At 40.7% G+C, this 18172-nt stretch overlaps 1 protein-coding gene and 1 long non-coding RNA gene across 6 annotated transcripts in view; one reads left to right on the forward strand and one right to left on the reverse strand.

Moving 5' to 3' along the window:
* Nucleotides 1–1222: 1222 nt before the first annotated feature.
* On the forward strand, nt 1223–6959 carry LOC148185208 (uncharacterized). Its single transcript, XR_015773718.1, has 3 exons — nt 1223–1350; nt 4066–4130; nt 5786–6959. It is a non-coding gene; the product is annotated as an uncharacterized LOC148185208 (long non-coding RNA).
* SNX10 (sorting nexin 10) overlaps nt 1939–18172 on the reverse strand; it is a 36461-nt gene continuing 20227 nt past the window's right edge. For 4 of the 5 annotated variants that reach the window (XM_005518895.3, XM_088062012.1, XM_088062004.1 and 1 more), the window contains 5 exons: nt 17214–17300; nt 14547–14647; nt 13870–13968; nt 5728–5943; nt 1939–5286 (listed from right to left, as the gene is read on the reverse strand). In XM_005518895.3, coding sequence (XP_005518952.1) covers nt 5208–5286; nt 5728–5943; nt 13870–13968; nt 14547–14647; nt 17214–17300 — 582 coding nt within the window. In that variant the 3' untranslated portion in view covers nt 1939–5207. Of the gene's footprint in view, nt 5287–5727; nt 5944–13869; nt 13969–14546; nt 14648–17213; nt 17301–18172 lie in introns of those variants that run through there. The other variant, XM_088062016.1, reaches the window with a different exon arrangement.

The raw sequence follows: 18172 nt of genomic DNA on the forward strand, positions 1-18172 counted from the left end.
TCTTGGCAGCCCAGACCTTGTTCCCAGAACCTCTGACACTGCGGCCCCAAGTGCTCAGTGGCTCCTGGGAAGGTCCATCTGAAAGCTGGCCCGAGAGGCAAGGCCCATGGTGATTGCACAGACCTGTCCTCCAGGCACTTTCCATCACCCCAGGGCTGCCTTTGTGGCATTTGCATTGTCATGGAGCTGGGAAAACCCCACTCTGGTGCCTGTGCTGTCCACATACATCGCTCTTCTCCCTCCCTTGCTCTGCTCCATACTTAAATACATTTCTCCATTTTTTTTCCTCTCTGTATTTTTTTTTTCCTCTTTCCTATTACCCCTTTAATGCAGAGCAGGGCTGCTGATTACAAAAGAGTCAGTTTGACTTGAGCAATAGGTCTTCTTCACTAATCCTCACTGTCATGGAAATTCCAGCTGCTACAAGAATAAGAGGCTCAATCCATATTTGCCAGCTCTAATATGAAATCTGTCAGGGCCCAAATTAATGAGTTCCAAATTCCTTACATCACGATAACAGGTTAAGACTGGTCAATTAATTACATAAATCCTTCCCGATTCATTGTGCATTTTCAGGCGAGATTGTGTCTTACATAACTGGGTGACACAAGGCCTTTTGGCTCTTGCTGTTCCGCAGAGAGGCCTCCACTTAACGGCAGCCTGCCTGCCACCGAGGCCGCCAAATGTCATGCCTGGGCCCTAACTGCTTTTGTATAAAAATATAAATTAATCCATTGAGAAACAGTAACAGGCACGCTCCGAATACGGGGGAGCCGTGCGGGTCGGTGCGTGAGGGGCGGCGGGAGCTTTCCCGTGGGGGGCAGGTGCGCCCATCCCCAGCGCGGTGGCGCCTCCCTGTTTCTGCCCGGCTGCGGAGCGGGCTCAGGGATGGGGGGAGCCTGTGGGTAGCAGGAAACCCCAGAAATATCCCAGAAAAATCCCAGAAACGCTCGGCCGCTCCCGCGCTCAGCCGCGCCCGCGGAGCGCGCTCCCGGCGCGGGGCCGCGCCCGCTCCGCCCCGGCCCCGCCCGGCGGCGCCTCCCGCTGGCGCACAGCGCCCCCTGGCGGGCGGCGACGGCGAGGAGCGGGGCGGGCACGGCCCCTCCCTCGGCGGGGCGGCAGGGGGGAGGGGAGGAGGGAGGGGAGCCAGGAGGGAAGGAGGGAGCGGAGGGAGGGGAGGGAGGAGGGAGGGAGCGCTGCGGCAGCGCGGGCGGCCGCCCCCGCCCCGGCTCCCCCTCCGCCGTTGCCATGGGCTGCGGTTGCCACGAGTTACCGGATGAAGGCTGGGCGGCCCCGCTCCCTGAGTAGCGGGCGCGGGGCGGAGCGGGGCGGAGAGCGCGGCGGCCCCAGGTAAGGCTCTCGCCCGCTCCGCTCCGCGGCCCCGGGGCAAGGCAAGGCAGGGCAGGGCGCGACGAAGGGCCGGGCCGGGGCGCAGCGGGGAACGCGATCTGGGATCCTTTTCCCTTTTTTCCCCCCGTTGTTTGTTTTGTTCTTTTTTTCCCCTCTCCCCCGTTTTTAAGTCCTGCCGCCCGCTCGTAGCGGCGGCGGAGCGCCGCGGGCGGGCGGCGCTGACGGACCGCTCCGGCCGGCGCACACGCACCCACAGCCGCGGAGCATCCACGGGCGCCCCGCAAGCCAAAAGCGAGCCCGAAGGCCACAGTTCGATTTCTGTTTTACAAGGCCACTTGAATTAATTTCTAAGGAGGTTTTGTTCCAGAAGGCGAAGAAACGACTTAACCCGTTATGGCGCATTTTTAACAGCGAAGCGGAGAATAATTGTGTTAATTTCCTAAAGCGTTTAGGCCTTTCGTGAAAAGAATCAGCCTGAGACTGGAAATTATTTTTTACACTTTTGCCACCTTATAAAAGCTAGGGAAGAAAAGTAAAGCCCCCGGTCCTTAGCCCTGAGCCCAGTCCTGCAATTATAGGGAAACGACACAGGACCATACCAGGTTTATTCTTCTTATCCATACCGTGTATAACAGAGCAAGTCACAAACATTTTTTGTTTTTATAATTCACAGTAACTATATAAAATTTAAATATTAATCTGGAAAACAAATTCAGTATGTCACCTGTCAAAAAAAGATGTGGACACTGAAGTTTGCACTGTTCCACAGCATGAGATTTAGAGTATAAATTTCCCTCGGTGCTTATAGAAGTACATTGTGATGTAAACAACTATTTTCACTCCAAATACAGCATTTTTTGTGGAGTTTCTCTGCTATTCTTTTTGTAGGAAATGTAAAGAAGTGAAAACCCAAACACAAGTGTCTGTGCATACAGTGTGTACATATATATATATATATGTACTATATATGTATATAGTATACATATATTTATGTATATATACACATATTAAAAAAATAACAGAAGAGTAAATTACACATGGTAAGTCATAAAGTGATTAGGATATTGATATTGAAATAAAGGAAACCTCACTGTCAGGTTTAAACATGAGCTAGAAAGTAGTAACTTGGTTTATTTAATTACTTAAAAGCTTTTAAGAAATCATCATAAAAATGAGGATGTAAAGCTATAAGCAAAAAAAGAAAAGATTTTGAATGCAGAATTACTGCAATTAGATATAATGTAATCTGATTACTACTTCTAATTTATAAATTAGGTATTATCCTGGTTTTTAAAAAATAGCTAGCAGGAAATGTCAGCATTATTCAAAACTAAAAAATGAGAGTCAAAATACCAGTGACCAGCTGATCAAACTGTATGTCATAGTACTGAAAAGTTACTAAATCACTGAAGTAATAAAAGACATTTAAATTATTTTTTGTTTAACATTTACATTTGCAAAAGTTACATTTAATGTTCCAATGAAACAAAATGCCTTAAAGCCTTTATATGTGATTCTAGACAGTTGATACATGACGGAGACATACTAGAGAGCATGAGGTACTTTCCCTCCCCCATTACCAAGAAAAATTCCGGTAACACTACCTACACAAACAACATTCAGAAAATAAATATTTGAACAAATTTTTGTCAAAGCTGGAAAGAAAGTTATAGTAGTCTCAGATTTTTTTAACAGAATGATGAAGAAAATAAGAGAATAACAATAAAGCTATTAGAAAACAAATATTTATTTCAGAAACATCTTCATTTGGAAAACACTCGCTGGCATACTGATAAGCTCCTAGAATTAAAATCAGCCACAAATGCTCTCCAAACCTTGTGTTTCTGTAGATTTTGTCAGGTACTGAGGATGTGTTAGTAAGCCAGAACTGTAAAGTGCTTCAAGAGTTTAGCTCAATCTTCCAAATAAAAAATAAAAACCTACACTGTCTTAAATAAAAATCGTAATATCCTTCCCAGCATTATTCCAGTTTTTAATCCTTCCCACCTTTTAAATAAATTTGCTAAACATTTTTTTTTAATGTGTCCATCTTAAAAAAATATAGGAAAAAAAATCAAGTAATCAAAATCTCTGACTGGCAGTAACAGCTATTTTAAGCTACTTTTAGTGATAACTTGTTGCTTTAATTAAACATTATCACTTTTACATTAAAAATAGCTTTGCTGCTAAGTCACATACAAGCTGAAACAGTGAATAGATACATTTGTGCAATTCAGTAAGACCTAACAAAAAAGAAGCCCAGATTATTTATCTTACAAAGTGCTACCATCAACAAAATACAGTGGCTTAAAGTAGTTACCTAAGAGATGTTATTCTCAAGCTATTAAAACCTGTTTCTAAAATTACACAGATTCCCAGCTGGATGCTTTAAAAAAGCATGCCCACACATGTTTATACTACCCCTTACTAACTGTGTATTTAATAATCTGTTGTTTCTGTAATTCACATGTTTAAAATGCTCCTTTGAAAGTAACCACAGTTTTTCTTTAAAAAGGAAGAAATAAAAAAAAAAAAAGAAAAAAAAAGGCAAAAAAAAAAAAAAGGCATGTATTTATATCCATTTCTAGGCCGGTAACTACCGCACTGAAGTTAATGGGAGCTTTGCTAGGGTGATCAGACCCCCTAGCTCTTTTTAATAGCAGTTAAATGTCAAATATAAATACAACACCACAGTGAAACATATTCCTTTGACAGGATCTGGGACAAGACACTACGCAGCTGCTGTGAACAATAAAGAGCAAAACTGACATTTAATCAAAGTAAGTGTTGGTGGTTAAGAAGTTGTGTTCAAGCCTGCCTTTTGTTTGTGAAAAAGTCAATATTCCAGCGTGGTAACTACAGCCACAATGAAATCGGTGGCTCCTGTTACTCAGAGAGAGTGGAGAGAGCCACATCCATGCAGGATGTTAACAGCTACGTGATTATCATCCTCTCAGAGGGAGATACTCCCCATTTCAGCTGCTGAACACCTCTACCAGCACCTTCAAATATAAATGCTTATAGTTAAACATGTTGGGTGAAATCCCGGCCCTAGCGAGGTCGATGCAAAATTCAGCTATTTGATGGACCTCATCTGCGATTTTCTCCGGGAATGTGTATCCATAATACCCTGGGAGCTGAGAATCTCCAGCAAGCCTAGAAATGATGTAATTTTTATTTATATTTCTAAACTTCTAAGCAACCATGCTCAAGAATTTTTGCCTTCAGTACTTACGCATGATAAAAACAGTCTTTCCATAAACATTACAGAAGGACCAGAGTAAGATGTATTTATATCTCAAATTGTCAGCAGAATATAGTTTGTACGAAAGTTGTTTTGCTGATGTTGCTGAGCTACTTTAAAAAGTGAGTACCTTGGTGGGGTGTGTAATTTCATCACCAATGTCAAATGACTTCTAAAGATGAAACTTCTCTGATGCAAATGACTAAAAGATGCTTTGAATATGTTTGATATGATATAGCAACTTATAAGATGAAGAATTAAATTATCTTTATTTTTCAAATCCAAGACATGCACTCACTGAGGGAATTATTTTAACTGCCACATATGTCAGAAGAGCATGACTCACCCAATACTGAGATTTTAATAGTCACAAAAACATAAATAGGTAGCAATGTAGACCTACACCAAGATACATTAAAAAAACCCAAAAAATCACCAGAAAGATAGTCTCAGCATCTGTTTTGAGTATTCTGTAAGGACGTATGTTTGCATTAACGATGGGTCTTTGAGGTACACGTTACCAGACAGCCCTGTTTGTGTGGTACACATAACCAGTAAACAAAGCAGAAACTGCTCTGTACTGTCCTTAAGGTAGCAATACAGGAATGATTTTTCATGATTCTTCAGAAGCTGGGCTTGCTTTACATCCACATGAAATGCTGTCATCACTAGGTCCGAGCCCGGAGGATGAACTGCAGAAAAGGGGAGAGGGGGGGAGAGAAAAAAAAAATAAAAGGAGGAAATTGGTTTTCACAACACACTCAAAGCCTGAGTAACAGAGGAGAACTTTAATTATCTCCAGTCACAAAGAGAGACAGGAAATTTGGACTTTTAATTAGCCATTTGGAGTGCAGTTGGATATTTTTTTAGCAAGATAATTTAAACGCGAATAATTCAAGTCTGACTAAATGAAATTCACATAATCAGAATGCAGATAATTGAATTTCTACTGCATTCATTAATTCAGTGTGGAGGTGTGTGTGAAGACTTCTATGATGAGCTGTCACAGCTCAATAAAATCTCAGTCAATTAATTTTTTCATTATCTTAGTATTACATCAACAAAAAAGTGAAGCATGTGCATGTGTATGTATGGATATATAATCTCAGAAAGTAAGGATATACAGAAATCACCTCTCTGAATCAGAGTCTGCATCGTTTTTTTCTTTTTTCCTCTCTTCATCTTCTATAGGAAAACGTCTGTTCAGAGAGGCAAAACTGTGAATCGCATCAGCAACAGAGTATTTGGTCTGTCCAGACACACAGGCCTCCATATCTTCTGGGCTTAGCTGAGTCTGTAAGAAGAGGTGAAGCCTACTATCTGAGAGCAATAATGCATCTTGTAGGACCCTGGAAAAGCAAAAAAAAGGCAAATGTTTATATATAACCTGCACACACACACACAGACACACACAGATATATTCTAAAGTGTTTTCCCAGAACAAATTCTAAATGATGTCCTGCTTTTAAAGTTTTCAGATGAATCCTAAATCAGTAACAGAAGGCAATGAGCGTATTAAAATGATTAGGTGCGTGTCACTTTCTTATTGCGTTATTTGGAATTTTAGGTGAGTAAAAACATGAAGCTAATAGTTAGGCACATCTGCTATTAGAATAACTTCAAGGACATTTCTTCCATTTAACCATCTGCTATTACCACACGGATCAATTAATGATTTTTAGGCAGTTGGAGGCATATACTCTTACAAAAATTTGGTCTCTCTCTCTTTTTTTCAATAGACAAACTTTTATAAAAATTACAAGTCACCGATTTGTTTGGTGGCATAGAGAAACAGTGTGTAGGCAAAACAGACTTCATACATGTGCAACATCAGGACCTTGGAATACCTGTCAACAACTGAGCCAACCCGAGTCAAAATTATTTACACTGTCAGAAATATTTAAGCTAGAACAAAAATGCTAATACTGAACATTGGTTTTAATTTATTTGCAGATAGTTTTCAGGGACTCTTAAATTTTCAAAAATCACTTTTAAAGTTTGGTTCATATGTATTTTAAATTAAGTCCCGAATAAATTTAGCACAGAGTATTTACTTAAAACATATGACAGTAAACAAAATACAATACATTTCAGTAACACAGAAAGTTGTAGAGAGACTTTTTCAAGGCCTGAGAATTGTGGATCATCATCACTATTTTTAAAGAAAAGATATGCAACTTTTCTTCAACATTTCTTTAAATGGGAATTCTTTAAAAGGGAGTTTTTTACTATACAAATCCTAGAATGATTAACAAGAAACTTCTTCAATTTGTGTGTGTCATTTTACTCATGTAATAAAGACATCAGAGGCTATTACTATGCCAAAGAGTGCTCCAGAGAAAATTATTAAAATATCTTTAAACAACTCCAAGCTACTCAGAGTCAATATTTACCTATTTACACCCATTTAGGCTACAGTTTTTACCAAAAAAAGTCATTGCTGTGCAGCAGGAAACAAGAGATGACATTAATGTAAGAACTACTAAGAGCAGAAAGAAATATTGCATTTTAAAGGTACTCTGACTAAAATGAAAAGTGTAACTGATTAGTTCCTTCTCTTGAATAAGATTAATGGTGTGTTTGGACCGTAACGTTTTAAACACAAATACATTCTGAAAACTGTTCTCTAAAGCGGCCAACGTTACAATAACATTTAATAAACACACGAAAGGATTTCTGGCTTCATTCAAGCCCATAAAAATCTGTCAAATTAAAGTAAGTAGTAGGAGATGCCTACATGAAACCACGAGATACTTGTGTGCATGCACATTTCACTTGCCTAGGTGAACACGCAGTCTCAACCGAACAACTCCAACTCTGACACCTTCCAATGAGGAAATGTCTCCAACGACCCTAATGATCTACTGGGTGTGGGTGAAATGGAGTCTCAGAAAGACCAGATTTTGCTCAAGTTCAAAATAAGCACACTTTCATACACAGAGAAGCCTTTTAAATCCAATCCGAATTCTTGCAATTTTAACAGCAAATAGACATCTGTAAAACCAAAGTGCGTAATGCATTAGTAGACAGAAAAACTTTGTAGTCTAAAATCCAGCAAAGGCTGTGTAAAAATGATTCAAATGATTCAAAATGATTCAGAATTTACAGGTCCACACACCTTGACAGCAACAGCTTCATGATTACAGTTTGAAAAGCCATTATTCAGCAGCCACTAGAAGAGGATTTCAGCCTTGAATCTTGATAAACCCACATTCCAAACAAAGACAAACATTGCAACAAAAAGCAGAGGCATCATTCCAGACAATAAATCCACTTTTATCGTTTATGGAATTGGGAGAGTAAATAGTCTCCTTCTACTTCTCTTAAAAAAAAAAAAAAAAAGAAAAAAAAAAAGAAAAATAATGTGCTGGAGTTTCCTGTAGAGTAACTACAGTTATTGTTTTTCCCAGGCATAGTGAGGGGATGCACATTTCTGCAATTCTAACATTTGCGTGTCTAATGCCAAGTAACACAGCAAAAAGCCAAGTCATTAAATTCTATGAATGGCATTTAGTTTCACAGTTTTTCCTCTTGCTGTACCTTCAAAAGTTTCCTGCCAACCAATGAAAACACGAGTAACTAACTGTTCATGAGATTACACTACACTTACAGCTCTGTTGCTGTTTGAAATGTATTTTATTTTCTTTATAAAATAACGGGTAATCTTTAAAATTGATTTTAGATGGTTTGAGGCATTACACCAGAGAAGTAATGAGCACTAATGTCAATGATATTGGACACAAATTCATTTTAGCTTTATTTCATGTCCAGTACAATTCTGCTAAGCCTTGAACTGCTAAAGCACTGTTATTAACTCGGCAGTAACCTAACACATGGAACAGCAAACAAAAGTGATAAGAGTACAGACTGATCAGGACCTCAAGGCTACTGTCCTTTTTCTGCAGCTATAATTCAATTTCCAATTTTACTTTACATTGGACTCATTATTTCACAGTAATTTTCTTTTCTGCTTCATAGTGCCATCTGGAGGTGAAGGGAGTGAAGAGAAACCAAGGCGCAGCAACGAAAAGATGTTCATGGAGCTAATCACACCCACACTCATATATATGTATATATATATGTATGTGTGTGTTCACACTGAGACCAAACACTCAATGCATTTTGCAAGTCATTTAAAACCACCCTGAAAGCAAATATACAGACACCTTTTAACTGCTTGTACCCTTGAAGAATTTCTGTTCTCTCTTAATTAAAAAATAGCTGCTTCTTTTCCCGCCCCCTCTGAACCAACAGGTTAGACTGCTTTTTAATTGCATGCTTCAAGCAATCAAAATGAGCAATAAATTCTGCACTACCCATAAGTGTTACACTTTCCTGTTCAAAATACTCTTTCTTCAAGGGAATACCCCAACATTTGTCACCAGATGGTACTAGTAGTATTACGTGTTGGTATAGCAGTTGCTCTCTGGGGCTTTTGCTGTCCTGGGGGCTCACTGTGTGAAGGACTGTACATTTAAAAAGTAGACTTGGCTTCAAGGACTTAAAAAATGAAAATTACAAACCACGACCTAACAAATGAAAAAGGCAAGAGGAGGGGAGGAGTGTCACAGCATTAACACTCGGATGTCTTTGCGGAGGCTGGACGCGTGCGCGGTCTCAACACAACTGGTAGCGCTCCCAGTGCTTCTTCAACACTTTCCCTGCAGCCAGTGCCAGGCAGGGCTGTGCTTACAGTGATGTAAATCAGCACTCGCTGCCTTTGCGCTACTGCAGGAGTCACGGCTCATGGTATTAATTCCTATAAACTGACTGAGCATATTTAGGAGAACAACAGACCTTCTATGCACGCCTGCAAGAAGAATGAAAGGCTAAACCCTGCACGTCTTGATCCCATCAGTGGTCATTACTTGTCAGAGATTTCACTCCTCTTGGCCAGATTGCTCACATGCATAATGACATTACATGATTAAGGGGGCTGCAGGATAAGGCTACACATTAGAATTAGAGATAATAAAATAATTTTTTTATTCACAACCATCTTTGTTTGTAATCTTGCAGTAAATGCTCGTGATCTCTAGACCTTTAAAGAAGCAGGACTGAAAAACATCACTTCACAAGCAGAAGAAATAATGTCATTTTTGAGGAAATGCTGGATACTATAGGAGGAATATTTATCTTTTCCTGTGTTAAGGCAAAAATATTTACAAAGGAAAAACATGTGTTTTTTCTTATTTGGACAAGGTCCAAAATCTGGTTTTCTTCAACATGATTTTATTAGGTATATTATACACTGTTCTGCTGGAGAAAAACAACATATGGCTGAACAGTACAACTTAATCCTAACTAAAGATTTCCTGTATCTACTGTAACCTAATACAATGACAGATGCACACTTGAATGTGTGTGGAAGGTTAACACTCCGATTTTGTTTTCGACAAATTTACTCTGCCCATTTATATCAGATGACGGAGAGCAAGGGAAAAACCCAAGGAGCTGAGAGGCGGGGGATGACAGCCTGTGCTGTGGTGCCCTCTATTGAGCATCCAGCCCCTCAGCCCCAGCCCACACCAAACAAAGCCCCAGTTTCCTCTTAAAAAAAGCTGACTGTCTTTCCTCCTTCACTTTTATAAGGGAGGAAATGTTACTGGTATCAAGCAACTGTGAAGCAACTGTTGGGTATGTGACAATGCGTGCGGTTAGGAGAAGATTTAGCCACATGTGCCTGCTACACATTATTCCCTCACCGGATAGGAAATACCAGCAAGGCTCCATTGGAAAGAGGCATCTTGCCCAAGGTGGTTCCACCTGCCCCACAACTGCCAATGCTCCTGGCCTGAGCCCCTGGCAGGGGCAAGCTGGCATCCATCCCTTTTGGAGCCAGTCTCCCACCTTCCACATCCCTGAGACAGCACCCAGTGGAGACACCTCCAGAAGAGACCTCTGGCCCTGCACCAGCTGCAGCTTGTGGGACTGCAGTGGAAAAGGAGGTGGGAGGAAAAGGACAAAACACCAGACACCTTCAGAAAATGGCTCTTCCTTAGGCAGATGAATTTTGGGTGGCTTGCTCACTGCTGCATCAAGCCCAATGCATGGCCCTCTGCAACAGCAACACTATGGATGCCCTCTGTTCCCTGTGGATCCAAGCATTTCCTTTCTCAAAACCCTCAGTGTCTTCCGCCCCATAATAAACTGCATGTCTGAAAAGTGATTGAAGAGTAATCCTTCTCCCTAAATCACATAATTTTTTGGGATCCAACTATATTCAACTTTTTTAAAAGTCATCAATTGACCTCAACTTCATTTAAAATGGCTTTAATTAGTTTTCTCATGAGCAAACCCAATACATCTTCTGTGCGGGTAATCTAAATCCCAAAGTTAGACATGCAGAGGATCTTACAGAAACTAAAATTATAAGATAGTGTTTTAATTTTGACCTCTAGTTTAAAAATAAACTTTTCCTGTGAATTTACAGGCATCCTCAAAGGATGAGGATACTTAGCAGGAAAAACACATAATTTTCCTTATTCTTACAAAGTAATTCATAATTGAAAAGGGGCTAGCTGACTTCCGTTAATGCAAATGGACTCTTGAAATATTAAATTATGCCCAGACAAGAAGTGAGCTTTACAGCTCTTCATCACTCAGAGATAATAACCTGTAAGCCAAGTAGATCTTACCCTGCATTTGTGCAGTAAAACCAAATCAAAATGGGACACCTGTTCCCAGATTTCACCAAAGTCTAGTGCTTAACTTCCCAGCTGTTGGCCTAATTCTTACGCTACTGTGCTCAGCACGGAGGGGCTCCACAAAGGCTCTAAGTACACTCTGTGCCCTGTGCTAACTCACCCTGGAGGGGGAAGTGAGGACAGACAAGAGAACTCTGTAGCCATCCACATATAGGCAGTATAGAAGTGTTCCCAGGGCCAGGAGATGAGCACTAGAGAGCCTCCAGCTGCTCAATCCTGATCCACAGGCATGTGGCTCCTGCACAAGCAGGCACTATAGCAATCTGGTCATACAGACACAAGGCACTAACCAAGACTTCTGAAGATCTAAACACCCTTTTCAGAGGTGTCTTGGATCCTGACAACACCTGAGATCTCAGCATCACAGGCAGGCATTTAAAAATGTTACCTGCGAACCTCTCCCCAGACAGGTCCACATAGGCTCGAATCTCATTTCTTCCCACTGCCTCAAAGAAACACCAGTAGGATTGTGAGCTTGTGCACAGTGACTGCTGTCATTGCTGGGATGAATGGAGCTCTCAGCTTAGCAGTTTGGGGTTAGGGTCCCCCCTTTCTAATGTATCAGAAAGGTACTGCTCCACCTGGCATTGCCACCCCACAGAACGTGCAACATCCAGACCCAGAGCTTCAATAAAGTCAAGCGTGTGTATTATATACAATATGTATGTAACATATGTATATTGTACATATATGCATATTGTACAAATAGAACATACATATATACAGAATATATGTGTGTATTTTACATGCCTAAGTATATTATACCTATATGTTATACACATGTCTATATATATATTATACTAACTGTCGTTAGGGAGTTCCACAAATTCAATTTCAGAAAAAGAATCATAACCTTTGGTACAGAGTCATAAAATGGGGGGATGGGGGGGGAAAGCATCATGGCAGCGTTGCTGAGCCAATAGGAAGATGTCTTCTGTGTGGAGCAGCAGCAGCAGCAGCAGCAGCAGCACAGCGGGGCCAGCCAGCAGAGGGCAATGGTACAGTGAAGTGCACACAACCTCTGAAAATTCCTTCCAACTGCTCCCAGGGCTGAGAGAAAGCTGACACTTTCCTTCCATTCAAGTTCAAACATTTAAATCATTACCTTTCCATTGAGTTGCTTCTTTTCCCACTCCTGAACTAACAGCAGCATGGTGAAATGCTCCACATGCTGTCATTTTCTGCTGACAGTACTCATTTAAAGCTACAGTCATCCACAAAATTGGAGCATGAGGATGTCTTTTAAGATCATCTACCTTTCTCTTTTGCCTTTTGAAGGGCAGACAGCAGTTGTAAACATTTCTGATGTCGATATACCTTGTTACCAGGCTGGCCTCTTTGCCATTTTAAAATGACAGTGTTTTTTTAAATGCACTACTCTGTGGGACAGCACAGCTAAGACAGAACTGCTCAGAGCCAGGAACCTGAGCTACCACACTCTTCATATTATCACTGACATGCTTCTAGGAGCACAGCCCTTCCATTTCACTGATTTTCTTTCCTGAGGCGTAAAAATACCCTCTAATCCTTTTCTGCTTTCTCTTCCCTGTCTCACATGCCTTCAGCCAGTATTTATTGGCTGACCTTTTGGCCACAGATCCTATATAACTGCATGCAGAATATTATTCCTGCAGCAGTTAGCTGTCCCTGCCTTCAGCTGCTAAGCCTAACAAATATACCTCGGGACCGATGATTTGTTGTCTGTTAGGGAGGCTTATAATACATGGACTGGAAAGAAGATGAATAGTCTCTACTTGCAGTGTTTCACCATGCCCTTACCCCGAGCAGCAGCTAAAGGCAGCCAGCAGAGGTACACACAGCTCCTACCCCAGCAGCTGTGAGCAGCCTGCTCTCACGCCAGCAGTGCCAGAGCGCAACAAGAATGGCAGAGAAAAAACAGAAAATTACATCAACAGGGGCTCAGCCGCTGCAGAAGGTGAAGTGGCCACAGCAGTGGGACTGAGGGATGCAGTACTGAAACTCATGCACTACTCCTTTGTAATGCAGGTCAGGGTCTAGCTAAACCTGATGAATGATTTTATACAGATTGCAGCTACACTGAAAATAGTCACAACTGCTAGAGCTTGCTTATGTTAGTGGGACTGGTAAACAAAGTAATTTGCATTATATGAAAGCTCTGTGTCAGGAGATCTCACTAGAGAATTTTCCCAGGCTCACAGGGACATTAATTTTCCATGAACATAAAGGGGGGTGGTTTTCTTCTTTGTACAAGAATATCCAGCTCCTTATTGAAAGCTACAAATAGACATCACAGTGAAAGATCTCCCAAACTAAGTATGCAATTGCAAAGTGATTTAAATCTAAGCCTATTATCTATAATCAGTGCAATGAAACACAATGGAAAAGCTCCAGCTGAAGTCTCCTTGTAATCAATAGAGCTGAAGTCACGTGTATGAATTATGACAGTGCAAGTAAAATAATAGAACTAAACGTGTAGGATGTACAGATGACCACACGGTGGCTCTCAAGTACCAGAGATGAGCTATTTTAAACAAGGAATTGATGACCTCATAAAAATTTCAACACCTCTGGATAGGCTGTACTCACTTTTCCAGGAATTCTTGCAGACCTTGACGGCGATGGTCCACGTGATTAGGATTGTTCATATTGAAAAAGGGAGATCTGGATGGCAGTTCAGGTAGCTGTCTTTATAAACAGGAAAAAAAATACAGTTAAAACCAAATGTGAAACAGCAGAGAAAAATGCAGTAAGCAAATGTCAACCTCAAGCATGTGAAAATCATGGGTTATGTTTGAGAAACTCTTGAAATCAATTTAGGAACACAAGGTTGACAAACTGAAGGGCTTCTCACACACCTCAAAGGGGAAAATAAATTAATCTGATTTTTCTGGTCAAGTTCTTAAGTCTGCATCCATGTCTGCTAGATTTCTTATAGTGCTTGCAAGACCTAAGCACACTGAAGAAGAACAAAGAGGAGGTACAAACACCTACACTAGATGGTTATTTCTGCTATCTGTACATAGAAGAAAATACAGATCAAGTCTCTTACAAATTAGAGGGGGGGCCTCACCAAAAAAAGGCTATAAGTACAAACCACATTCTTCTGGGTTTAAAGCACATGAAATGCACTTTACAGAATAAATGTGTTAAGAAACACAGGATACTTTCCAGATCTGATTTCTGCAGTTCTCTGAATTAAAATGAAACAGTCCTTCTCTCCATGCCTGACTGATTATTAAATAGCCATATATAAAGTTGCTCACATAAGCACTGCATTGCTCTGAAGCCTCTGCCGGAGCCAAACAAATTCTCGATAGCGTCGTCTAACACAGGATGTTTTCCTTGTAAAGCATATACTGTTTGTCTGTTGGGAAATAAAAAACATTTACTTTGCAAATCAGCTTAAGCTAAAGTGCAGGCATGGTATTAACAACACATCCAAGATGTTTTGCTAATGCCCGAGATACCAATGGAAAGCTTGACATTAATTCAGTTTATGTTAAAGACTGTGCTTTAACTCAAGGCAAGACTGGTGACAGTTTCTACTGCTTCTCAGGGAAATATTTTTCATTGCTTTCTTTTTAAAAGCAAGAGATTTGGATTACGGTACAACTTACAGTAACAGGAAAAATAGACCACAGAAAAAGGTTTCAGTAGATAATGCCAATCTTTTCAGGGGAAAAAGATCTTCATCTGTTCTAGTTACAATCCTGCAAACAGCTATACAGAGTTTTTCCAGTGTGCAGTCCCATTTAAGTCAAACCAAAGAAACCAATGTGACTGCTCTCTGCAAGTAGCAGCACTTGGAAATTTTCCCACAGAAGACAATTAGCTCACAAGGAAAATGCCAATTCATCAAAAGAGAAACAATCTGTGGAAATTAAATATTTTTGCCAAATTTTCCCATAGAGCATACATCTAGATGAAATCCCACATACCAGACAGGGACTCCATTAGAAAACTGCCTACAGTCCAGCCCACCCTCCCTGCCTGCCAGGAGCCCTAACTCCAGACAGCCACAAGATGCAGACTGTAGAGAGCACAAAGATGACAGCCTTCTGGAACAGAAGCACCCTAGGAGCATACCTAGGGTACCACACAGTTTAAGAAGATAAATGCTCTAAGAGCTGGGTGGAAGGGGAACTCAGCTGTCCTAAAAGCCAGGCAGACTTAGTCTCCAAAACCCCTGGGATTGTGGTGGCAGGAAGTTGAATTGATGCTTAATAGCTTCGGATATGCCCAATGATGGATCATATATTTGGGTTTGGCTGGGGGAAAAGTAATATTCTTCACAGTAGCTGGGGCTGTGTTGTGGATCTGTGCTAAACACAGTGCTGGTAACACAGGGATGTTTTAGTTATTGCTGAGCAGTAACTTGGCTTGCACAGAACCAAGGTCTTTTCTGCTCCTCACTCGACCCCACCCCACCAGTGAGCAGGCTGGGAGTGCATGGGAAACACAGCTGGGACAGCTGATCCAAACTGACCAAAGGGATATTCCATACAATACGGCATCATGCTCAGCAATAAACTAGGGTGAAGGTTGGCTGGGGACTGCCACTGAGGGACTGGCTGGGCACTGGTTACTTGGTGCTGAGCATATGTTTTCATTTGCATCACTTGTCTTTCTACAGTTTTATCTATTTTTTTTTTTTATTTTCTTTATTAGTATTTATATTATTACTAGTTATTATTATTATTTTATTATTAAAGTTATTACTACATCTCGATTATTAAACTTATCTCAGCCCGTGAGTTTTCTCTTTCACCCCCCAAATTCTCTTCCCTCCATCCTGCTGGTGGGACAGAGGGGATGTGAGCATTAGATTGTGTGGTGCTCAGTTGCTGGCTGGACTTGAATGAAGACACATTGCGTCTAAACAACATCTCCCCAGCTCAGCAGTCACTGAGAAAGCCTTAATACACTTTCTATTCAGAGATACTGATGTCTGTGAAACATTAATACAGCACCCACCCTGCCAAATCTACAGAATTTCTATTTTCCAGAAATTAAAAATATAATTGCTTTGGAAGCAGTACTGGAAGCACATTGCAAATTTAAGTTTCACAACTATGACTGCCACACAGGAGAGAAGTACTTGTCACACCAACATTTAATAAGTCATCATTTGACTGCTTGCTGTTATACACTAACTGCTTAACCCTTCCACACAGGAAGGAAATACTTTTGGTTTTACGCCAAGCATTAACCATGTAACTTGGAGCTCTCAAATACCTCTATTTTACACTGCAATTAAAATCCTTGGATCTAGATTTGGCAAATTAGGATAACACCTTCCATATGTCATCCACCAAAGAACAACCAAGAAAACAAAATTATCCATAGGACAGACTTGAGGCACAAAAGCACCATAATGCCAAGTGCATTCCCATTAACGTATGGTGGACTATAATCACAAATCCAAATGCAACTACTTCACACATCCAAGCACCACTAAATTAGCATAATATGAATGTCAAGGTACACTGAAAACAACCACATTGCATCAACCAAGTAACGTGGCAAAAAGAACTGAGAAAAATTTAAAGCACTAATATCCAGGTAGTAACTTGAAAAGGAAGTTGCTTTCCCATGAATACCTGAACATCAACATTCTTTTACAATGGTAAGGTATCACTGACCGTAACAGTCCTCTAGTTGATAAGTAAAGCTAAGAATTGCCTGTTGTAAGAAATTGTGGAATGCAAATGTGAACACATTAGGTTCAACCCCAGCTCTGCAAGACCTACGACATGGCCACTGGCAAACCCCACCTTACCTGTTCCACTGCATCCCAGCTGTTAAAAAGAGAATAATAGCCTCCAGCATCCCAGAAGCAGAAATTCCATTTTTATCCCAAAGACAACCCTGGCTTGGACAGAAACAGCAATAAGAGCCCAAAGAATCTGTTCTCATATTTTTATACTTACGTGAATAAATATCTCGTAGTCTATGTAGGAATGCCATGAGTCTTCTTTCTGTATCCTGGGGTCTCGCACCAAGACAGTTACAAATTCCTGTAAGTGCATAATAAAAAGCAATTAATTTCAGAAGACAAAGGCAGCCTTAAAGACTCTTGATTGTTCTGCTGTTCCACAAACTACTGAGTCAGATTAAAAGATGAACTGCTGTTTTATTGAATTTTGCAACCCTATAAATGGAGAAGCATAAAGCAATGAATCATCTGAGCTACACCACATGTCTGGGAAAGTCCCTGCCAAACCGCTAGCTGAAAAGGAGTATTTCAGATGAAGTAACACTCTGAAAACTCATACATGTTTCACACATGGGAGCTGAGATCTTGGTAGTGACAAACTAAAAGTCTAACATTCAAAGTCACACACATAAAGGAGGATGAGGCAGGTGTTTTAGGCTTTTCCCACATTTGTAATCAACACTGACAAAGAGTACAGCTGAAGATGCAGCACTGGGGCATTTCTGTTCCAATCTGCCCATCAACCTGCCCAAGGAAGCAACACAGCTACACTGCACAGCAAAATTCCCCATTTTGAGGGGACAATCATATAGAGTATTTGTTGTAGAAGCTGTCATATCTAGCTTACTTCCTTGTAATTTATTGTATCTATGTAATAATTTAGAGGGATCCCAAAAGAGAGAGGGCCTGTGGATGTTACTGTAATGTAACTGGGCATCACTAACGTGAATTGGAAGAGACTGAAGAATTAAATGTTTCTCAATACTCCCAGCTAATGATCAAAATTTTGTTGTAGAAAAAACAAAACCAAACCAAACCACAAAATCCTGATAAATCTGTATATTCATGTTAGGATGTAAAACATTCCTTTGAAATACAAAGGTCAGAAGTGTGCTTAAATACCTGCTACTTCTGGAGCACAAGCACAGGCTACCCTACTCCAGTTGCTTAAAT

Source organism: Pseudopodoces humilis, chromosome 1 (assembly GCF_049639895.1).
Source record: "Pseudopodoces humilis isolate 2021_Gansu_Grassland_sample_001 chromosome 1, ASM4963989v1, whole genome shotgun sequence".
NCBI lineage: Eukaryota > Metazoa > Chordata > Aves > Passeriformes > Paridae > Pseudopodoces > Pseudopodoces humilis.